Source organism: Nycticebus coucang, chromosome Y, assembly GCF_027406575.1.
Source record: "Nycticebus coucang isolate mNycCou1 chromosome Y, mNycCou1.pri, whole genome shotgun sequence".
Classification (NCBI taxonomy): Eukaryota; Metazoa; Chordata; class Mammalia; order Primates; family Lorisidae; genus Nycticebus; species Nycticebus coucang.
The window spans coordinates 23,858,947-23,883,747 of NC_069805.1; the positions used below are offsets into that span (position 1 = coordinate 23,858,947).

The following is a 24,801-nucleotide window of genomic DNA, read 5'->3' on the forward strand; positions in this document are numbered from 1 at the left end:
AGGGAGCTGTGTCGGAGGGTGGAGGGTCAGAAATGTACCCAGATGCCAACTGAATCAGATCTGTATAAAGCAGAGGGATGCCAAGAAAAGGATGCAAATAAGAATGTAGCCCCCGCGGTGCCCATAGCTCAGGGGGTAGGGCATTAGCCACATACACCAAGGCTGGTGGGTTCGATCCTGGCCCAGGCCAGCTAAAACAACAATGAGAACTGCAACAAAAAAATAGCTGGGCATTGTAGTGGGTGCCTGTGGTCCCAGCTACGTGGGAGGCTGAGGCAATTGTTTAAGCCCAAGAATTTGAGGTTGTGGTGAGCTGTGATGCCAGCACTCTACCCAGGGCAACATAGTAAGACTTTGTCTCAAAAAAAAAAAAAAAAAAAAAAGAATGTAGCCCCCAGAATGGTGAAATGTTTGGAGCAGGTGGTTTCTGGCTAAAGAGAAAGAAGCAGAGGTGAAGAGGATACAGTGGGGACCATTTCATAATACTTACTTTTACTTTTTTTACTCCTAAAAAAATGAACTGTGTACACTTCTTGTGTAAAAGCTGTATGTGCTTTAGAGAAAGTAGTTAGGGTTCGAGAGGAGTTCGAGAGGAGCCGTCAACTAACTTATAATGCTGTAGAAAAAAAAAATTACAAAGTTTGCAAACAGTAAACACAAAGATTTATCTTTTTTTTTTTTTTCCGGGGCTGGGTTTGAACCCACCACCTCCGGTATATGGGGCCAGGGCCCTACTCTTTGAGCCACAGGAGTTGCCCCACAAAGATTATCTTTTAATGTCATTGATAGCTTGGATAGCTTGAGGGAGTTACTCATAATTGAAAATAACATATATCAAGAGAGAAAAAGGCTTTCCTATCAATGAATCAGAGAAACAAGGTAACACATGCTATGTAGAAATTTGGAGTACATAAAATGTATTAATTTAACAGAAACTGCTAAAATTACAGTTATTTTGCATATCTGTGCAGCACACATTTAGATTTAACCAATATAGTATAGGAATATTAAATATATTTTGGAGTCAAATAAAAAAGTGCCCATTACAGGTAACTGAATGCGTCCTCCTACAAATTATAGCAGCACAACTGCTATACTTCTTCAAAGCCTTGACTGAAAGATCATATGCAGATAACTCCTGTTTAAAATCTCAAATGAAGCCTCCTAAGCAGATAAACAGAGAAGTAAATATTACCTTTCCCCCTCAATTTATTCACTGAGAAGGAATGAGCCTGAAAATATTGAACGTACATTAAAAGGAAGTTAGTTTAAAGCCTAGTGATTGAAAAAAATATATTTACTGGTAACAGAAGTGTTCTTTGGTTGGAAAATGTACGTCATGATTTATAAAAAAGTATCTTAGGTTGTTTGTTTTACAATACTGAGAACGCTTCCACTCAGCTGATAAAGTTCAAATGTCATTTTCTTGCATCCTAGTGTGCTGGTAATGTTGGCAAATTTCATGAGAATCGTTCAAATGGAGCCAATTTTAAAATGACAGATAAATTATTGTGAATTCTTGGACAGATTATTGTGAATTCTTGGACACTCTGTTTTTTTTGTTTGTTTGTTTGTTTTTTTTGTAAACACAGAGTCTCACTTTACCACCCTTGGTAGAGTGCCATGGCATCACACGGCTCACAGCAACCTCCAGCTCTTGGGCTTACATGATTCCCTTGCCTCAGCCTCCCGAGTAGCTGGGACTACAGGCACCCACCACATCGCCCGGCTATTATTTTGTTGCAGTTTGGCCAGGGCTGGGTTTGAACCCACCACCCTCCGTATATGGGGCCAGCGCCCTACTCACTGAGCCACAGGCGCCGCCCGGACATTCTGTTTTGAGAGGAAGCTACGTGTTTTAAATCCCTTCAGTTAGCTGTCCATGCAGCAGCTCTGTTTCTATCTTTGTGTTACAGACACAGATCCTGAAGCAAAAATGGTTAATGACCTTATTCAAGATCACTGAATAAATCAGCTGCAGTCCTGGGGTAGACGTCTAACCACAGAGTCATTATATGCAGCCTGTCACCTGAGCCATGTTGCCATTAAGTGACGCTGTAAATACTTTGGGTTTTCAATTTTTTTTTTTTGGTTTTTGGCCGGGTCTCGGTTTGAACCCACCACCTCTGGCATATGGGACCGGCGCCCTACTCCTTGAGCCACAGGTGCCGCCCTACTTGGGTTTTCAAATCTGACTTAAAAATCTAATGTGAGGAAACCATAAAAATGGCATCTTAAGTGCATGTGCACGCAGTTTATTTTGCAGCATTGTTCAGTGCTGGTTAAAAACCTAGACGCCTTCACATATCAGACAAACCCAGCTCGTGGAAATGTGTTATTTGGCCAACAGAGTCTTGCAGTTTTGAAAACTTTGGTTTTATTTTAGTTGACAATTTTCAGAAATTAGGAATTTTTTGTAGCTGTCATCCTGGCTTCTTTTAAAAAAAGTACAGATCTAGGTATATTGGCCTGTATCCCCCATGGTAAAAACACCCTGGAGCTGGGCGGCGCAGCCTGTTTTAATGGACATAGTTCATCACCACCTCCACGTGGCTTCCTTATGATTTGCATGAAGAACCTGGCCTCTGCAGGCATGTGAGACAGAGAACCTTGGTGTAATTACACGACCAGATTAGAAATGTTCAGTAGTTTCCAGGCTGTTGTCTGCTCATGCTGTTGAAAGCCTTTACGAGTCACCGTCAGCTCAGCTTTCTCTTTCTCTACTCCTTGCTTCAGTCTGCCTCTTTCCATTCCAAACGTGAAACTCTCTCAGAATGTAAAGTACATTATTCTCTATCTCAAGTACTCATTGTGCCCTACCCACAATGTATCCATGCTGGTCTTCATGGTCTCATGGGTATGCCTGGTTTCTCTTGCTTAAAAGGCTTTCCCTACCCCTGCATGCCAGGGCAACATCCTACTGAATTTCCTATCAGCTCCGATATCACTTCCTAAGTGCAGACTTGCTATCTCCATCCCCTCTTAGTTGTCTGTGGGAGTGAAGTTGGGGTCAAGACCATGTCAATGCCACCCTGCATTTAGCTGGATTAGTGCAAAGAAGTTTTTGCAGAATGGACTCTTGCTTAAAAGGAATGTATGTATCTTTTCTGATTCTTGACTTTCCCTAATGTGGAAAAAGTGGGTTAAGAAATGGGTATAGTAGAGTTGCTTGGTACCAGACCTCATATCACTTTCTAGAAGGGACAGTACCGCCAGGCAGCACAACTGTATCATTTTAATTTGATTGACTTTTTTTTATCATTTTAATGTTAAAAAGGATATAGATTTCTGGTTCAAGAGCCATCAATATTACTTCTGGGAGATGCCATAATGTGTTGATCATGAGGAACTAGGGACCCTGCTATAGACTTTAATGAACCCCAAACCATAACCAAAGTGATGTGTTCTGATTTATAGCCAAGGCTTGCCTTTAAATCTTTACTGAGGTGGATTATGGTGGCCCTAACATGTCCCTACATGGACCCTCCTACCTCTTCTTCCTTTTCTCTTCCTAAAAAAAAGAACAGAAATAATCTAGTTAGCTCCATCCCTAAATGTGCCAAAGGACCTTAACCCACCAAGCTCTCTGGGCAGGCTGGGGAATTGGACCACTCTCTATGGCCCGATATAAAAGGGGTCACTAACTGTCCCAGGGACAGACACCATCCTTGACCTGCCCAGGAGGTCTCTGACTTCTTTCAATAAACCTGTCCTGAACCTTTCTGCTCCAGCCCTGTCTCAGGGCACTGCTGCACCCCTTTGCATAGAGAAACTGAGGTGTTGTGTAGACCAGGTCATAGACATTGGGCCCAGCACTCAACCCAAAGCACTCAACCAATAACTGGCTCCATGGACAAATATATATATACCCCTCTCCCTGAACTAACTTGACTTTTTGAGTTGTTTCCCAGAAATGGTGGATTTTCAGGGAGACACAGGAGCTGAGATTCCTTTTTTTTTATTTTTATCAGTTTTTAGCCAGACCTGGGTTTGAACCTGCCACCTCCAGTATATGGGGCTGGGGCCCTGCTCCTTGAGCCACAGGCACCGCCCAGGAGCTGAGATTCTGATAGCCCCTGGGCAGACTTCCTAATGCCAAGACCCACCGTTTCCCTACAAGCTGACCCCCAGGCACCCACCTACCACCTTGTTAGTTATATCATAATGTACCCCAAAGCATGTGGTCCCTCCTTTAAAAGCCTGTGATCGTCCTTAGTTGGGGAGATAGATGGATTTGAGGCAGCTGCTCCTGTTCCCCCAACAAGATGTTTGTTGCATTAAAAATTCCTTTCCTGCATTGGCAACCCTCATTGTATGAATAACTGGATCATTGTGTGATGAGTAAATGGACCTAGACTAAGACCCCCTTGCAATTTTGACAACAAATCCAGATGTACAACTCTTACGGCAAAGAAAATCAACCTTCCCTACACACACCACATCTCGAATTCACAATCTGCTCATTTAGGGGCCCTGTATTTTGGTGCTTCCCTGACTCCATGCTTTCTGAGGAAGTGCGCACTGCCATGTAAAGCCACAGGGGCTGCCCTCAGTTCTTCAGATCTGCTATAACACACCTCCACCCCCTATCTTGGAATATTGACCAAATACAATATTCATTAGAAGAACATTCCTGACCAGAAATGCAAGGAATTACTATTATACTGGAAGTACAGCAGCACATTCAACCTTATAGACAAGATTTGTAACCAATGATCCTTTGAAAGTAGTACATTAGTTTGAGAACATAATTTTATGAAGAGTATCAGAATATGCAATTAAATGTAGTCAAAACTCCTGTAACAAACATTCAAGAGAAGGAATTCTAGGGTTGGTTAGATCAGAAGGGCAGCAGCATACCAAGGACTCAGGGGTATTCTATATTCCCATTTGTCATCCTTTCACTTGTCCCTGCATGATTTCAGGGCGGGTGTTACACATCTAGGGATCAAATAAAGATGGTGTCTCGCCAAAACAAATGGTAATTTTTTCATGGAGTTTGTTTGTTTGTTTTAACTAGGGAGGAAATAGGTTCCGATAAGTCTCCCAGTAATCCCAAAGCAGGTCATGTTGCCCATCATTGGATCTCATGTTTAACCAAAACTGGAAGAAAGACTGGGAATACAATATCTGGTTGCAAAACTCTGTGAGTATACTAAACCTGTTTTCAGAAAATAGACTTAGCTAGAATGGAGGAGGGGGTGGTGGTGTAGGAGGGATAAGGGGAGAGGGCTAAAGGTAACCCACCATGTCTACCCATCCTCCAAGAATGCAAAGACTGAATCAATGCCCAAGAAACATTGTTCCTTGGTATCTCCCAGCGGACCACCTACATTCTTGATTAAGAATGCTAAAGACAGGCAGCGCATGTGGCTCAGTGAGTAGTGTGCCGGCCCTATATACCGAGGGTGGCAGGTTCAAACCCAGCCCCGGCCAAACTGCAACAAAAAAAATAGCTGGGCGTTGTGGCGGGTGCCTATAGTCCCAGCTGCTCGGGAGGCTGAGGCAAGAGAATCACGTAAGCCCAAGAGCTGGAGGTTGCTGTGAGCTGTGTGACGCCATGGCAGGCACTCTACCAAGGGCAGTAAAGTGAGACTCTGTCTCTACAAAAAAAAAAAAAAAATGCTAAAGACCTTTCACAAATAAATTTAAATTAATCTTGTTTCGGGGCAGCGCCTGTGGCTCAAAGCAGTAGGGCACTGGCTCCATATGCTGGAGGTGGCAGGTTCAAACCCAGCTCTGGCCAAAAACTGCAAAATAAATAAATAAATTCAGTAAGATTAAAAAAAAAATTAATCTCGTTTCTTAAGTACTCTTCCTGTGGTTTCTGTCTAACTTTAAATATGAGACCCCACACCCTGACTCCAGTCTTGCTTTCGTCCATTTCTACTTGATGTTTGAACTACTGTTTTGACTCTTTCTTACACACTTTCAACATAGGCTAACATTTATGGCTTTTACCCATATAAGATTACCTTAACACGTGATATAGGTTGCTGGTGATGCCAGAGGCAGCCAAGCCTGAAAAGAGCAGATGAACTTGGCACGCCTTCCCATCCCCCTCAGTATCAGCACGAGCATACACTTTGTACCACAAGAAACCACCTGGAGAACATTATAGAGAATCAGCCAGAAACTATCCTTCCTTCTATTACCACCTGGGACAGGAATTAGGGACATAACACTTAGGGAGAAAAGGATTCCAAATGTTATAACACAAGAAACTCACAATAATAGAAAAGCAGGACACTGCTCTTTTTCTACAACTTCCTTCAAAATAAGAAGGTCTCATGTATTCTATTATTGTATTTATATAAAAAATTTACTGATTAGGAGAATCTACAAAGTAGAAAGATTAGTGGTTGCTGTGAGCTGGAAATAGTTTGATGGGGAATGGGGAGTGATTGTTCATGGGTATAAGTTTTTGGGGGGTGACGAAAATGTTCTAAAAATTATGGTCATAGTGGTTGCACAACTCTGTGAGTACACTAAAACCTACCGAATTATACACTTTACATGGGTGAATTGTATAGCGTATGAATTACATCTCAATAAAACTGTTTTTAAAATAACTTATGCAAGGGCAGTGCCTGTGGCTCAGTCGGTAGGGCGCCAGCCCCATATACTGAGGTGGTGGGTTCAAACCCAGCCCCGGCCAAACTGCAACCAAAAAATATCCAGGCGTTGTGGCGGGTGACTGTAGTCCCAGCTAATAGGGAGGCTGAGGCAAGAGAATCGCTTAAGCCCAGGAGTTGGAGGTTGCTGTGAGCTGGGTGAGGCCATGGCACTCTACTCAGGGTGTCTCTACAAAAAAAGAAAAAAATAATAACTTATACAAGATTTTTTTAATATGTCATTCACTAGTTTCCAATGGTATGATTACAGCCTTATAACCACTTGATTGGCCTGCCAATTCCTCACAAATTATAAAAGAGAAAATGAGAACTTGCTGATACTCCAATGCTATGGAAGCATTTTTGCTCTTCAATGTTCAAATCAAGAACTGTGCATGAGGTGCAAAAGTAGGAAAAGCAGAAGACACGATATTTTTCAGTAGATGCTGTCTTCAGCAGAAATTCACATACCATTGTCTACAGATTTTTGGTTGTTGTCGATGTGATCGCCAAAACAAAAGAAATTATTCCGATTAACCCTCCTTTTCTGGACAAAGTCAATGGTTGTATATCATTATCACTGAGATATAATCCATTAAGTGCTTAATTTGCACCATATTAACAGATTTGTACACTGAGAGATTTTGGCTTATGACAAAACAGGAAAAATAGCACTTTTAAAATGTCTGGGAAATGTTTCAATCTTGTTTTTGTATCTGAACATCATGGGAAAATTTCCTATCTTCTTTCCTAACAGACACTACTGTCTTCATTGTATAAAGGTTAGTGTTATTGCTGGGGATGCACAGATTCCCCAGGGCTTCCCAGACTCTTTCAATAATCACCCTGGCTAAGTATCATTCGATATCTACACCTGCACCTTCAAGCTTCAAAGCTTTAATTGTTCTGATAGTTTTAAAATTCTTTGCAATAAAATGGAAAAATTTTCCATTTTAAATTTTAAATTTTCACTGCATAGAGTTCCTTCTTTATTTTTTATATTCTCTATTAAATTATAATAATTCCAAATAATTTACTTATCCTATACATGGGAAATAAATTTGGGAAGGAGAGATTGTAAAGAACAGCCTTGAATATTTTGCTTCATTTTATCTCTCCCAGAAACTTGCTTAAAAAATTAGTTTTTTGTTTTGTTTTGTTTTTAGACAGAGTTGTCACCCTGGGTAGAGTGCCAGGGTATTATCATAGCTCTCAGCAACCTCCAACTCTTGGGCTCAAGTGATCCTCTTGCCTCACTTTTTCTATTATTTTTATTTTTATTTTTACTAGAGACAGGATATCACTCTTGCTGAGGCTGATGTCATGAGCTCAAGCAATCCACCTACCTCAGCCTCCCAGGGTTTTAGGATTATAGGCATGAGCCACCGTGCCCAGCCAAAACATTAAAATTATTTTTTAAATTAAAAAAATCATCCCAGGTTTCAAAGCACAGCAACAAAAACAAAAATAGACCAATGGGACTAAAATGAGAATGTTTCTACACAGCAAATAATTAACAGAGTGAAAAGACAATGTATAGACTGGGAGAAAATATTTGCAAACAATTCATCTGATAAGGGACTAATAGCCAGAATATGAAAGGAACTCAAACATCATAATAATAAAAGATCCAAATAATCCCATTAAAAATGAGTAAAGGACCCGAACAGACATTGCTCGAAAGGAGACGTGCAAATAGCCAACAAATACATAAAAAAAAAAAATGCTCCTCATCACTAATCATCAGGGAAATGTAAATTAAAATCACAACGAGGTATCGTTTGATCCTTGCTAGAATGACTATTATCAGAAAGACAAAAAGATAACAAATACTGGTGAGGATGCAGAGGAAAAGGAACTTTTATGCACTTTCAATGGGAATGTAAATTAAAAGAGCTATTATGGAATGCATTGTGATGGTTTCTCGAAAAACTAAAATAGAACTACCATATGATCTAGCATTTCTGCTACTGGATATTTATCACCCTTTCAAAAAAGAAAATTAGTATATGTATGTCAAAGTTATACATTTACCTTCCTATTTATTGCAGTAAATTAGTATATGTGTATCAAAGGTATGCATTTACCTTCCCATTGCTTGCAGTAGTATTCACAATACCTAAGATATAGAATCAACAGATTAATACATAAAGAAAAAAATAATATATACACAACGAAATGATATCCAGCTATAAAAGAAAATAAGGTCAAATGTCGTGGCTCATGCATATAATCTCAGCGAATTGGGAGGCCAAGGTGGGAAGATTGCTTGAGGCTCAGAGTTACAGACTAGACAATAGAGTGAGAACTCATCTGTACAAAAATATTAATAAATAAGTGAAAACAACAATAAAAGACCCTCTTATAAGAAAAAGAATGAAATCCTGTCACTCATGGCACCATGGATGAGATTGAAAGGCTTAAACAAAATAAGTCAGATGCAGAAAAATCAATATATTATTTATATATGAGAGCTGAATAAAAATAGAGCACATGGAAATAGAAAGTAGAATTGTGGGTATTAGAGACTGAAGAGGGGAGGGAGAGAGGAGAATGTGGAGAGGTTGGTCAACAGAGGCAAAATTACAGCTAGTTAGAAGGCATGAGTTCCAGTGATCTGCAGCAATATGGGGTCAACATGGCTAATTATAACTCATTACATAGTTTCAAAAAGCTTGAAGAGAGAATTTTGAATGTTCATAGTATATATAAATGATCAGAATTTGGGGTGATGGGCATCCCAATTACCCTGATTTAATCATTGTAGATCATAGGTATGTATCAAAAGATCACTCTGTATCTCATAAATGTGTACACTTATGAGTCAACTAAAAATAAAAGGAAAAAAGTTAGATGTGTAAGGTATTAAAAGAGGAGTATTTAAATGAAGAATAAAACAAAAAATTTAGAAGTTTAATCTAGAAGAAAAGAAGAGGTGCCAACACAAAGAAAATTAGGTGTTAGGGAAAGACTGGGTAAGGCTACTACAAGAATTGGGAAATTAAAGTTCTTTAAATAAATCAGATTACCAGAATCATAAACAAAGATGGGACAAAAATTGTCATATTTTGAATAAAGAAACAAAGACCCAGCAAGTTTGATAGCTTTCCAGAACTAACAGGCTAAAATTTGATTTGTGATTCAGAAATAATGCTCTGTTTAATACCATCTCTTCATCAAGTTTAATGCAGCCGTTTCATCAAGTCTTTAGATGAGATCAGAGCTGAGCTCGAGAGCATGACTGCAGCCTCATAAGACATCTTGAGCCAAAGGCGGTCAGCTAGATTCATGCAGATCACTGCCCCGCAGAAATGGTGAGATAATGTCTATTGTGTTAAGTCCTGAATTTTGGACTAATTTGTTGTACATGAATAGAAGACTAATACACATTCCACCAATTTTGAAAATGCAATTAAAATCACAATTTAAATATCCAATGCAAACACTAAAAACAAAAATATTAATGGAACAAACAACAATTTAAAGTAGGTCTGTCCCTCTTATTGTCTGCATTAACTCAACCATCTGCTTCCTGGTTGTTTGGTCAGCCTAAGGAAGCAATGGAACCATGCTAGTTACCGTATTGTTTCTAAACCCATCCAGTATGTTCCACCTCAGTCCTTTTAATATTCAACCGTTGGCTTCTTTTTTCATTTTTCTCAACAGTATTCAAACTCTTTCCATCTCTCTTCCAGGATTCTCCCCACGTCTATCTTCCTTATTCACAGTGGCTTCCAATCAAAGTCATTGAGTGTTGGTTTATTCCCCTTTCATCTCACGGTCGCTATTTCTTCTCTCAAGAATCATTTGTTGACAACTATAATACATCACCTCTAAACTGTTTAAAGAAGTGGGGTTTTCCTCCTCCCCTCCTGATTATTTGTCTAATTCTTCTAGGGCATTTGCCTTTTACCTACTAAGTTTCTTTTACAAAGTCTACCTTCTTCAAATATGTTCCCCTTTTGGCTTTATAGTTGAATTTCTTTAAAAAATGTTCCCCTCCTGCTTATATTATCCTGGTTCTCCAGCTCTTTAGGAGGCAAAAATCACCAGCAGGGCCAATAATAATGACTGATCACAGGAGCAATATCACATAAGTAACTCCTTATTATACAACGGAGCTAGTCTTTCTCCAGAAGTGGGGAAGAGACAGATAGACTGACTCATCTCCTTACTTGCTGACTCTCTTGGGTTGTTTTCTTTTATTGGCCCGGACTTGGGAAGTGTAGGATGGTACTAAATAATCAACAGGTGTCCTCAATTCCATCTGTATATACGCATCCGCCTCTGAAAGTCCACCAGGAGGACATGAGGTGAATTCCCAGTTTGATAAAGCGTTCCCTCCTGTCACAGCCTTGCAAGTAGCTTGGACTACAGGCTTGTGTCCCAAGGCCTGGATACTTTTCTATTTTTTTGTGGAGATAGGGTCCTGCTGTGTTTGTCAGGTTGAACTCACACTCCTGGCCTCAAGCAATCCTCCTCCCTTGGTCTCCTAAAGTGCTGAGATTACAAACCACTGTACCTAGCCCATACTTCACTTTTTAATTTAAATTTACAATCTCTCTGTATTTTTTTTTTTTTTGAGACAGAGTCTCACTATGTCACCCTCGGTAGGTGCTGTGGAGTCACAGCTCACAGCAACTTCATTTTTTTAATTTTTATTTTATTTATTTATTTTTTTGTAGAGACAGAGTCTCACTTTACGGCCCTCGGTAGAGTGCCATGGCATCACACAGCTCACAGCAACCTCCAACTCTTGGGCTTAAGCGATTCTCTTGCCTCAGCCTCCCGAGTAGCTGGGACTACAGGCGTCCGCCACAACGCCCGGCTATTTTTTGGTTGCAGTTCAGCCGGGGCTGGGCTTGAACCCGCCACCCTCGGTGTATGGGGCCGGCGCCTTACCAACTGAGCCACAGGCGCAGCCCAGCAACTTCAAACTCTTGGGCTTAAGTGATTCTCTTGCCTCAGTCTCCTAAGTAGCTGGGACTACAGCCACTGGCCACAATCCCCAGGTATTTTTTTTGTGTTATTGTTGTAATTGTCATTGTTATTTTTAGCAGGTCCGGACTGGGTTCAAACCTGCCAGCCCCAGTGTATGTGGCCAGCTCCCTAACCACTGAGCTATGAGCACCAAGCCTATTTTCTGTACCTTGTCTTCTTAAATTTGGATTATGGGCCATTGACACTTTTCTAGAATATTCAGATATTACTCTAATCATTCCAAGGAATATTGATTTATAATGTAAAGATTATAAATATTTGTTATAGGAACTTACATTTAGAATATTTTTACAGAGAACTTTATTTATTTTACGTTTTTAAAAAGTATTGTTATAGGAAGAGAAATTGCTCATCAATGTTGTGATAGTTAACCATACTATCACTTCATGGTCTTGTTAATAAAACCAATCAAGGGCGGCGCCTGTGGCTCAGTGTTAGGGTGCTGGCCTCATCTAACGAGGGTAGCAGGTTTGAACGCAGCCCCGGCCAAACTGCAACAACAACAAAATAGTAGCCGGATATTGTGGCTGGCGCCTGTAGCTACTTGGAAGGCTGAGGCAAGAGAATCGCCTAAAACCAAGAGTTGGAGGTTGCTGTGAGCTGTGACGCCATGACACCGTGGCACTCTATTGAAGGCAATAAAGTGAGACTCTGTCTCTAACAATAAATAAATAAATAAATAAATAAATAAATAAATAAATAAATAAATAAATAAAATAAAACCAATCCCTGAAAAAGCTATGTAGATTTTCTTAGAGATATCATTTCTACTCTTTTTCTATATTCTTTTAGGAACTACAGGCTTACCTTGGAGATATTTATGGAGCAATTCTAGACCATTAGAAGGCAGTGAATATTTTCATAAAGCAAATCATGCAATAAAGTGAATATCACAGTACAGTTCGTCTCACAAGTTTTTTGGTTTCCTGGAGTATATATAAGTTATACTATGCTGCTATAGTCTATTAAGCGTGAAATAGCATTATGTCTACAAAAATCATATAAACCTTGATTAAAAATACTTTTTTGCTAACAAATTCTAACACAGATACACAAAAGTAAGCCCCTGGTGTTGGCAATATAGGCTGGCCACAAACCGTTCGTTTGTAAAAACCACAATCTCTGCCAAGTACAGTAAAGTGAAAATCAATCATATGAGGCCTGCTTGCTTACCAGACTGCCAACATTCCCTAAATACATTGCACTGTATCTCTCTGTGCCTTTGCCCATGTTTCCCGCTCCTAAAATGATTTTATCCCCCTCCCTATCTCTGGAACCCCTTCTGTGCTTGCTGAACTCCCCCTCATCCTCCAAGACTCTCCTAATGCCACCTCCAGGGAGATAAATTCCAAGGACCTTCCAGGAAGTTAGTGTTGCTCTGTGATTTCATAGCACTTGGTCCAAATCGGCACTTATCTAATTTTACTACAATGTCTAGTTTATAACTTTCTCTGTCGTTGTGGACTCCTTGAGAGGGGTCACCTCATTTTCACTGCCATGTTGTTGTATGCGTCCAGGAAGCAAGGGAAGCAATGAGGGGGGGAAATCCACATCAGGGGCATTGAGGGGTAATGAGGTAGGCAATGTGGAAAAACATCTTCTTTTTTTTTTTTTTTTTATAGAGACAGAGTCTCACTTTACTGCCCTTGGTAGAGTGCCGTGGCGTCACATGGCTCACAGCAACCTCCAGCTCTTGGGCTTCTGTGATTGTCTTGCCTCAGCCTCCTGAGCAGCTGGGACTACAGGCGCCCGCCACAACGCCCGGCTATGGGAAAACATCTTCATTAGCATTTTGCTTTGTCCCCTGCACACAATATCCTACCTGGAGAAAAGCAAGGAAAATCGCAAGGTGAGGGTTAGCAATTGGGAGAGGATGGGTGATGAAGGGGAGAAATTCATGATTAGTTCTATATTTTTTTTAACATCCCACATTTATTTGTATTCCTTTAAATGATGATTTATTTCCTTGCAGAAAATAGCTGCCTGTGAAACTATAATACATTCTGTGTTGACTGTAGCCATAGACTGATATACATGCTATTACGAAAATTAGTGAATTATATGCAATTATCAACCAGTGGGTTATCGCTGGGAAATGAAATGCCATCTGTGCAAACTATCGTACACTTAGCATTATCTGTAATCTTGATAGCAAGCTCACACCCTCAATTATAGTAATCCCTACCGTACTTCCATAGTTCATTCCACCTGTTGTAACAGAACAGCCTGTGTGGCTTATAAACAGCAGAAATTTCTTTTTCATAGTTCTGGAGACTGGGGAGTCTCACATCAAGGCGTCAGAGGATTTGATGTCTGGTGAAGGCCCACTTCCGGGTTCATCCTGCTGCGTCCACATGTGGGGGAAGGATTCAGGGAGCTCGCCTAGGTTTCTTTTATGAGGGCTTCACCTTTATGACCTAATCACACAAAGACTCTACTTCCCAATACCAACATGTTGGGATCAGGCTTCAACATAGAAATTTTACAAAGATGCATATGTCTGATCCTAGCAGATACTGAGATTATTAATTGATCCTGAGTTTCCAGACTGTGAAAGACTCGTGCATGGTGGGGAAAGTTATTTTTTTTTTTTATTTTTATTTTTTTTGTAGAGACAGAGTCTCACTTTAATCACCCTCGGTAGAGTGCCATGGCATCACACAGCTCACAGCAACCTCTAACTCCTGGGCTTAAGCAATTCTCTTGCCTCAGCCTCCCGAGTAGCTGGGACTACAGGCGCCCGCTATTTTTTGGTTTGCAGTTCAGCCGGGGCCGGGTTTGAACCCGCCACCCTCGGTATATGGGGCCAGCGCCCTACCGACTGAGCCACAAACGCCACCCAAGGGGAGAGTTACTTAGATTATCTCAACAGAGCTCCCCACATGGTCCTTATATTTCCTTAATTTAAAAATCATCAGATCTCCAGGCGGTGCCTGTGGCTCAAAGGGGAAGGACACCGGTCCCATATGCCGGAGGTGGCGGGTTCAAACCAAGCCCTGGTCAAAAACCACACACACACACACACACACACACACACACACACACACACACACACACACACAAATAAATAAAATAAAATCTAAAAAAATAAAAAGAATAAAAGCAAAATGGCAAAAATTAAAAAAAAACATCATCAGATCTCCATTTCTCTGTCTTAAGGGGCTGCTTGGAGTATATTTTTGTGAAGGAAAAATCAGGAGAACTTCTGAATGTTCTTTTAGTGGACCACAGTCAGAAAAGATGGGGATGGAAATCCTGAGTAAATGGACAGGTGCTGCATCTCTAGCAAGTTTAGGTAAAATGGGCCTTGAATGAACATGTGATTTGTAAAGCTTTGGAAGTCCTGTAACATTCTGTGTATAGCCTTTGGAATAGCAAAGCACTATTTTAATAGTTAAAGGTTAATCACTCCTCTTTCAATGATACCATTTTGAGTGAACTCATTTCCTAAAAACCACGAAAGTTTTAGAGGGAGACATTTGGACCATGGAATGGTTCTCTTTCATTCCTCCAACCACTTGCTCTGTACTTTCTTCTGCTGTTTAGATCAAGGGTCAACAGTTTTTCTGGGAAGGGCCAGATAGCAAAGCAGGCTTTGTGGCCATATGGTCTCTGTCTAAGCTACTCCACTCTGCTATTGTAGTGCAAGAGCAGGCTGAGCCAATATGCAAATGAATGGCAGGGCTGTGCACCAACATCACTGTATTCCAAAAATAGGCAGCCAACTTGTCATAGCCTACTGACTTCCAGCTTAGAACTAGAAATTCTGGGTTCAGTTGTTTTTGTTTTTTATAATAGTATTTATAAAATGTGCATGTACAAAAATATGGGCAGGAAAAAATATTTTCTTCCTCTGAGCTCTGGTCATAAAGGCATTTTAACTTTGTTAAAGTTCAACAAGTTCACATTTATAATTTGTATATTTTTCTTTTTTTTTGTTTTTTTTTGGCCGGGGCTAGGTTTGAACCCGCCACCTCCGGCATATGGGACCGGCGCCCTACTCCTTGAGCCATAGGCGCCGCCCAATTTGTATATTTTTCTGTATTTGTGCTATATTTCCATTAATAGTTCTTTTAAATATTTTAATACTGCTCTATTTCTTTGATTCCAAACATTTCTATAGGACCACAACCCTAACCAAAGTTATTTTCTAGACATAGTTCTGAAGGCTTTTTATTTCTTTGCTTCCTGGTGTCTTGGCTGGGCTTTACACAAAATTCTCCACGGTCTACTGGAAGAGATGCATGACCCTCCAGAGAGCAGCTTTCTTCCTGGCTGTCATGTTTCACCAGAAATTTCACAACTGCCTACCTTCCCACACACTCTCAAAAGGTCCTTACCATGTTTTTCTCTCTTGGGACTTGGAGTAAACACACAATGCCAAGCCATAGAAGAACTCTGCAATGCCCCCTCGGCCCCCACCCCCGACAAAACAAAAACAAAAAACAAAAAAGGGCGCAAAAACCCATACTCTGGTGTTTGAGAAATTTCAAATTGGCTGGTGAGATACAGTATGAAATTTTAGCAGAAAATGATTCATCAGAATTTTATTTTTAGGAGAAGAAAGAAGCTCTTTAATGCCACATATAATACCCGGGCCTGATACTGTTTAAAATTTTTACCTTCCCCTTTTTTTTTTTTTTTTGTGGTTTTTGGCCGGGGCTGGGTTTGAACCCCGAGTGTTCTGGCATATGGGACTGGCACCCTACTCCTTGAGCCACAGGCACCGCCTACCTTCCTTAATTTGAATCTGAGTATGTTTTAGCTAGAAGAGTAGATATGCATCATTTTCAAAATCTGCTGTTAACATTTTTAGAAATTGAAACAGAAGATTTATTTTATTTTATTTTATTCTATTTGATTGTATTTTATTGAGACAAAGTCTCACTATGTTGCCCCCAGTAGAATGTCATGATGTCATAGCTCACAGCAACCTCAAACTCTTAGGCTCAAGCAATTCTCTTGCCTCGGGCTCCCTAGTAGCTGGGACTACAGGCATCTGCCACCACACCCATCTACTTCTTATTTTTGTTTAGTAGGCCTGGGCCAGGTGTGGCCTTTGCCCTAACCAGGCCAAAACAAGATTTTAGAGCTTTTGTTTTAGTCACTTGAAGAAAACAGAGTAGCATGTATCAAAATCTTAAGACGTGTACATACCACTTATTTCTAAAATTCATTTTTAGGAATTTATCACCCCCTAATCAGAGAATTGTTCCTAGATGTTGTGCAGTGATAGCTATCAAAGATAGAGTAGGGAGATGTTGGGAATAACACAAACATCCAAAAACTGAGGCTTATTTAGGTAAATTAGAGCCTATTCCTGTATTGGACGGCGGCAGCATCTCCTCCCGGGGGTGATGTGGTGCCCCTGTGTCTACTCACACATTGGTCCTGTATTTCCTCACCTGTCAGGACTCCAGATTTGCAATAACTCTAAAGCCAAAATCAGGAAGGTTTTGGACCCATGTATTCTGACCAAGCTATACCTCTTAGTATTAGACTCCTATGAAATAATCTCATATACTTGTTATCTATTTAAGATACATGCAGCGTCATGTGGGACATCTAACCTTGCAAGGTATTGTCTGTTAATTGACAGGTACCTGAGTTTTCAAATAACTGCTCCAACTTTTCACAATATAATGATGTGATGTATACAATTCCAGTCAGTCTCTTGAGTTTTCATTACCCCGTTTTTGTTGATAGTAATCAGTGTTTCTGGAAAACTTAGATTATCTAAATTATTAGTAAATCCGTCATAACACAGGGAGACAGTAAACAAGGATAATCAGTTCCAGAGTAAGGGTGTTTGGTAAGAATAAATAATTTTTCTCTTGCATTATGGAAGGAGCCCATATAATGAGCCTCCTACCAGGTAATCGATATCTTTGTATTCTGAGAATCCTTTCAAATATCTTTTCTTCAAAGACCATCAGTCCTCCAATTTTCCTCCTTCCAGCCAAAACATTAAATACTCTCCATAAATCTATTTAGATTCAGGCTATTTGGATGTGAGATGCTTTCAAACCTTTGTCATCAGCGGGAATGTCTCTTCTATGTTTGCTACGGTTTGAATGCTCTTGTCCCCTCCAAAGCTCACACTGAAATTTGATCCCAATACAACAGAGTTGCGAGGTGGGGCCTAATGGAAGGTGTTTAGATCATGAAGGCTCCACCTTCATGGATAAATTAATGCCACTATAGAAGGGGGTTATGGGAAGAAGTTCCCTGTCTTCCGCTCTCCTGCCTCTGGAGGACATAGCAAGGAGACACAATCTTGGAACCAGAGACCTAATCTGCTGGTACCTTGATCTTGGACTTCCAAGACTCCAGAACTGTGAGCGAATAAATTCCTTTCCTTTGTTAATTACACAGCCTCAGGTATTCTATTATAGCAGTACAAAACAGACTGAGACAATGTTCCATCAGAGAGAATAGAGTCTACAAAGCAATAATGCCATTGGGATCTTTTTCATTCAAGTCAACAAATGTTTACTGACTTACTACTCTATGCACAGAAATTCAGACTGTAGCATGTGTATCTTGCAGAGTCACATTGAAATCTTTCCTCCTTGGTATTTTTGTTTGTTTGTTTGTTGCAGTTTTCGGCCAGGGCTGGGCCTGAACCTGCCATCTCCGGTATATGGGGCCAGCGCCCCACTCCTTGAGGCACTGGCACCACCCACCTCCTTGGTATTTTTTAATAGGTTGCAGTGTATGACAGCAAGAAGGCAGTTTCAGGGACAGGCGTAATGGGTTGTGAACCACTTGCTCAATAGACTTCCTGAAACCTGGTTTGACAAATACAATTTGCTTTCAAAGCCATGTGGTCAGATAGTGCTAGTTTATAACGTATTCCTTGAGTTGGATGAGCAATTATTTTGTGGTTACATGTTTATTATCTTCCAAGGTCTAGCAGGAAGCCAAGATATTCAGTAAAAGGATAATATCAGAAGAGGCATATTTTTGCTTTACACTATTGTGCTTTCCCTGTAATTTTGCCATAAGCTCCATCTCTTCTGACCCATTACAGATTCTTTGACCATCATTGGATCTAGCAGATCAAAAAGATCAAGAAGCAAATTTGCTGTTACTATTTCCTGACCCAGTTGGATAAGATTTTCTTGTGCTAGGTCTGGCTTAAAGCTGTAGGACTTTCAGAGATATGGGTAAATGATTCCAGGCAGCAAACTCAAGTGTAGTAAATATTGCCTCCAAAAATTGAAGGGACTCATTAGCAATAGAAGAAATAGATTTGATATCCCAACATGTACCAGACCACTGGACCCCCAGAAAATGTTCTGAAGTGTTCCCCGTGTTTTCATGGCCTTTATCTTCCTCTAGCATATATGATCCTACAACAGAATTGAAAGTACTTGTTCTTGCTTGCCTTTCAAGTGTTAATCTCCTATTATTGACAATGAAATGAGAACGCTAATATGGCTGTTATTTGAGTTATGTGAAGAAAGAATAATGGCTTCGATAAAAGATAAATAATTTCATTAGGTATCTCTTAAAGTCTTGTTTGAATAAAGAAAGAAGTTTGTGTGGGGAGGGGTTGGGATATTGAAGTTCTTGGAATCTTTTGTATATTTCAATACATTTATATTATGTATTATTGGAATTATTCTCTTTTCTTTTCCAGATCTTAAGTTTATCAGAAGGAGGACCTATAAATTCAGTTACATAATTAGGGACATCTGGTTCTAAATTTCAGTTTAGTTTTTTAAGTACCCTGGAGTACAGGAAATACTATTAAGGCAATCATAGGAAATTGCCAGATTTTTTTTTTTTTTTTTTGTAGAGACAGAGTCTCACTGTACCGCCCTCGGGTAGAGTGCCGTGGCATCACACGGCTCACAGCAACCTCTAACTCTTGGGCTTACACGATTCTATTGCCTCGGCCTCCCGAGCAGCTGGGACTACAGGCGCCGGCCACAACGCCCGGCTATTTTTTTTGTTGTTGTTGCAGTTTGGCCGGGGCTGGGTTTGAACCCGCCACCCTCGGCATATGGGGCCGGTGCCCTACTCACTGAGCCACAGGCATCGCCCGGAAATTGCCAGATTTTTGTCTGTCTTCAGGGATAATTTAAGGATTCGAGATTGTTATTCCCTTGGTATAATCTTTCTAGTTCTGTTATATTTAGACAAAACTCTGGCTTTGACTTCTTACCCTTCTGTCTGTTCTGTGGAAAGTTTACCATGGTACCCTAAGGCAATGCCCTTAGAGATCATGTTATTTCAGTTAACAAAAAGCTATAATTTAATTAGTTGTTTTGCCACCTTAGGCTCTGTGAACCAGCAGAGTCTCATACCTGGTTTTTACTACCGTTAACCTCCACATAACTAGATAATGAAACCCAAATTCCCCTTGTGCTGTTGCCCACAACCCAGGCATTAGTCACACTTTTTGTGTCTCTTAACTCCTTAATTGCAAACAACAGAAAATGACTTTAGATATCTGATATGCAAATAAATTTATTGGAAATCTATCTGTAGCTCACAAAGCTGATGGTAAAATTGAAGAACTGAGCTTTTTTTTTCTAAGTTTTTAAATTGTTACACATACATATGTTTATTAGGTTTCCATTTTTTTGCCTTCACAAAATTAAAAAGGCTTAAAATTTAATAACAATAACAATGTTTAAGATAAGGACTAGAAACAAAAAAGAGAGGTTTTAAAAAAAAGTAGATGAGCTAAAAAATCTAGCTTTATGCCCAACAACCATCTAGCCATTCTGTCTGTGCCGTATACCACAACCACAGCCACATACTGCAGCCCTCTGAGGACTCAGCCACCAGAAATCTCATCTGACAGTATACATGTCTTCAAATTTCTCATGATTAAAAGTTCCAAACAGGAGCCTCAGACAGTGGCCATGCACCTGCACCTGCACCAGCTGAATGAAAGAATGTGACCTCTACTTTTTGGTTTTCATAGTGGGAGAAAACGTCAGGGTTCATGATGAGTCACGTGAAAGGGAATGCTAGTGCTCCCATCCTAGAAAAGGGCTGGGAAGTACCCTCAGACAAAAACACAGTGATTTATTCTACCAACCTGTGGATATTTTGTGATGATGAAATAAGGAAATATATATAACAAAACTCTAAATGCTGTATATGTCACAGAAAAAGAGCTAAAAATTTATTTAATTGTTAGTATCATTAATAGTTGGAAAGGTCAAGAGCATTTGAAATTTTAAACTGTGGTTATAGCTCAGAGTAATAGAGTGTGTAAAAATCACACTGATTATTGGGAATATAGCAGGTGTCAAACGAAGGCCAATAAAGTTAAAAACAACAGCAATAACAACTCAAAACAAAAACCAAATGGAAGTTAATTAAAGGGTGTCCATAAGGTCTGTCAGCTATTTAAAATAGTTGTAACTTTATAAATATCTGTCATTTGACTCCACTGGATTTCTTTTTATGGGGACATGTGAAAACTAATGTTTGTTCAAGCAAATCTTGATCTTTAGATGATTTGCAAGCTAGGATAACTGGTATTACTGAAAATCAGCTTGAAAATGTTTTCTCAGAACTACAGAATCATATTCTTTGTATTAGTAATTATGGTTGACATGTTGAAAAATAACAAGAACAATAAAAACTGTAAGTGTTTTTCCTTTCTAATTCTTTTTACAGATTCTATCACATTTTAAACTGCACACAAACTTTATGGACACCCTGCATATTCCTGGTCAAGAGAACCCACAACAGTGAAGAAAATTACTCATCGGGTTACAGGAAGGAAGAGTCAATGTATTTTTCAGGTCTAATATCCCTTATGCAAAAAATTCAAGACCAGAAATGTTTTCATATTTCAGATTGTTGAGATTTTGGAATATTTTTGGTTTTTTGTACATTTTTTTTGAAATCAGTTTTGTGGCATTTTATTCATATTGAGATGTAGCAATGCCTATTTCTTAAAATTTCTGAATTGAATATCTATGTTAAAATCTATACATTATGCAAAAAACAAAATGAATTCTATATTGTATAGACATGTATTAGCAGTTTCAGTGTTCTAGTCTATGGCCTCCTGGCTTCAACTAACTTTTTTTTTAATTAAATCATATCTGTGTACATTAATGCAGTCATGGGGCACCACGCACTGGTTTTATACACAATTTGAAATATTTTCATCAAACTGGTTAACATAGCCTTCCTGGCATTTTCTTAGTTATTGTGTTAAGACATTTATAGTCTACATTTACTAAGTTTCACATGTACCCTTGTAAGATGCACCATAGGTGTGGTCCCACCAATTACCCTCCCTCTACTAATTCTTTAACCTCCCCTATCCTCCCTTTCCCCATATTTTTAGGTTATAATGGGTTATAGCTTTCATATTTTTTTTTTTATTTTGTGGTTTTTTTGGCCGGGGCTGGGTTTGAACCCGCCACCTCTGGCATATGGGACCGGCGCCCTACTCACTGAGCCACAGGCGCCACCCAGCTTTCATATTTTTAAATACAAAAGAAGATACTTAGGGGATGGGCCGAAATCCAAAATTCACCAATGTTTCATATACATCTTATGCGCATAGTCTAAAGGGAATTTTGTACACTATTTTTTTTTTTTTGTGGTTTTTGGCCAGGGCTGGGTTTGAACCCGCCACCTCCGGCATATGAGACTGGCGCCCTACTCACTGAGCCACAAGCGCCGCCCTGTACACTATTTTCAATAATTTTGCACGTGAGACAAAGTTTGTGTACATGAACCATCAGAAAGCAAAGCTGTCGTCATCTCAAGCACCCATGAGGACAAAATGTGGTTATCTGGCATCACCATCATTTATGGCCCTGAATTTATTTATATGCTACCGGTAAGTGTCATTTCCTTATACTTAATACACACATAAGTACATAACGACAACAAAAAAGAGACATGCCATTAAGACAGTGAAAAAACAATGTGTTTGAGGTAACTAAGCAGCACACTTAACATCACTAGAATACCTGTATCAGCTGACACACAGTGGCAGGAAACATGAGGCTTTGTGATGCTGTGTGCACGTTGTATTATTATTATTTTGGGGGGTGAGAAGAAATATCAGCAGAATGTGAGGCTCTAGGCAGCGGGTCTTCTGGGGATGAGGAAGTATTCTCCTTGGTGGCTTTTATTTATTAATTAAATTAGGGACAGAGTCTCACTCTGTTGCCCACACTCGAGTGCAGTGGCATTCTCATCGGTCACAGCAACCTCAAACTCCTGGGCTCCAGCGATCCTACTGCTTTGGCCTTCCAGAGCTTTGGGATTCTAGGAATGAGGCATGGTCTGCAGCCACTGGGTGGCTTTTTAAAATGTTTCCTCCAAAGTCATCTGCCTCAATAACACTGTGTTTTGTTTTTCTGTCTTAAAAAGTTTTTTTTTTTTTAATTTTATAACCACATGATTTCTTTTCCTGTTACAAATGCACACTGCTTTAGTCCTTCAATCAGACCATCATACATATATGTTGTGGATAGGTATTTTTTCTGGAATTGTCAAATTCATTGCCATTTTTACAATGATCATCTTAATTTAGAATCATTTCGGCTATTTCATCGTTGGTCAGTGAATGAACAACTAGATCCTAAAGATGGATGTTAAAAACTTTGATACCCACTTCTTCTGGCTTTACTAATGGACTCCAAAGGTATGTATTTTTGCATCTGTGGGGAGGGCAGACATCTTTTTTTTTTCTTACTTGACGTATACAATCCTTTAAAGTCACCACCATGTTCATCATTATTACGGGACATAGTTGCAGGCTTGCACAACTGCGTCTTTAGTCACAGACCACGTGTTGGCAACAGCATATAAAGCATCCATGGTAAACGCCTTTTGAAAACCCTCCACACCCAGGCCTATGTTCACTGCTGCTAGCATGCTGCTCAAGAAAGTGTTTATATATTTTCTCTTCCTAGACCTAAGCATAACCTGCACACGTGACTGAATTAATAAAGTCACTCCTGGGGGAGAGAATATGACATAAACATTATTTTTGTTGAGAATTTCAGCTGTAGGATAACCAGAACACTTGTAACGAAATAACAACATCTTGTGGTTGTCATCTAGTCCAGCTTCCCTGTAGTGACCATGAGCACTGGTACAAAGTGTTTGTAAAATCGATCAGAAGAGGTGTCCCCGGTGATCCATGCCTTTTTGCTAACATAATAACAGACTGATAAGAAATTCATTCCTTGAAAACAGTGGCAATGTGAACTTTCGCCTTTCACAGCAATTTTGCACTTACACATACTTGCTGCATCAGCACACCCCAGCACAGGGAATCTGTCCATGGCATCCTTAATTCTTAGAGGGGTTGTGTCATTAGTTGTAGTCTGGCTCTTTCTGGAGCAATAATGAAGATGGTGTTTCATCAGCATTGCAGACTTATTCTGGCATCAGATTTTCAACAGCAATGACTATGGCAACCTCATCAGTCAATTTTTCTGCCACTTCACAAAGATCAGCAAGTCCTTTGTTACCACAATCTTTAAAAATGTAATGCTCTGCTTTTTCTTAAGTTCAGGCTGCTCATCTGCAATCAGCTCATCGAATAGTCACAGTTCCCTCTGATTTTCAGTTCGTCGTGATAGATCTTTGCTTATTTCAGATCCACAGCCCATTCAGTGCCAGGTGTTTGCTCTGATACTGATGGATGCACTTTTTCAATACAGAAGGAGATCTTCATTGTGGCCCTTGTGTGGTATTTTTCTATATTTCATTAATTTCTGTTCATCGCTTGCAGTGGGCATTCCAACACCATACTCTTTGAGGTGTCTTACGTCATCGTCCAGCTTCTCCAACAGCTTCATTTTCTATGCAATTGTAAGCATAAATGCTTGCTCTTCCAGTTAGTTACCCATAAGGGTACCTGCAGCCCTTTTTGACATTTTCAACCATATCTTTATATTACAAAGCAAAGAATAAGCAAAAAAACACAGCGAGTGATGCAAGTAGGTCTTGACCCCATGTGGGGCATTGTGGGGATCGTGGTCTACACATGTGCCATTTTCTGATCCTTTGTGGCCATGCTTGCATGGGGGAATCTGGGCACATATGAAACAGATACATCATAGCAGAAGATGTGCTGAAGAAAACATGTGGTATGCACCTGTATTTTGACTGCAACTCGTCACATGAGGTCAAGTGTGGAATTGTCCCTTGTGGCACCATAGTAGCACTGAAAAAGTTT

The 24,801-nt window shown here is 39.9% G+C and overlaps 1 protein-coding gene across 1 annotated transcript in view; it reads left to right on the forward strand.

The window, feature by feature from the left end:
• The first annotated feature begins 22,386 nt into the window (after nt 1–22,386).
• LOC128579036 (collagen alpha-1(I) chain-like) overlaps nt 22,387–24,801 on the forward strand; it is a 13,432-nt gene continuing 11,017 nt past the window's right edge. Inside the window, exon 1 of the mRNA XM_053581336.1 lies at nt 22,387–22,443. Coding sequence (XP_053437311.1) covers nt 22,387–22,443 — 57 coding nt within the window. The remainder of the gene's footprint in view (nt 22,444–24,801) is intronic.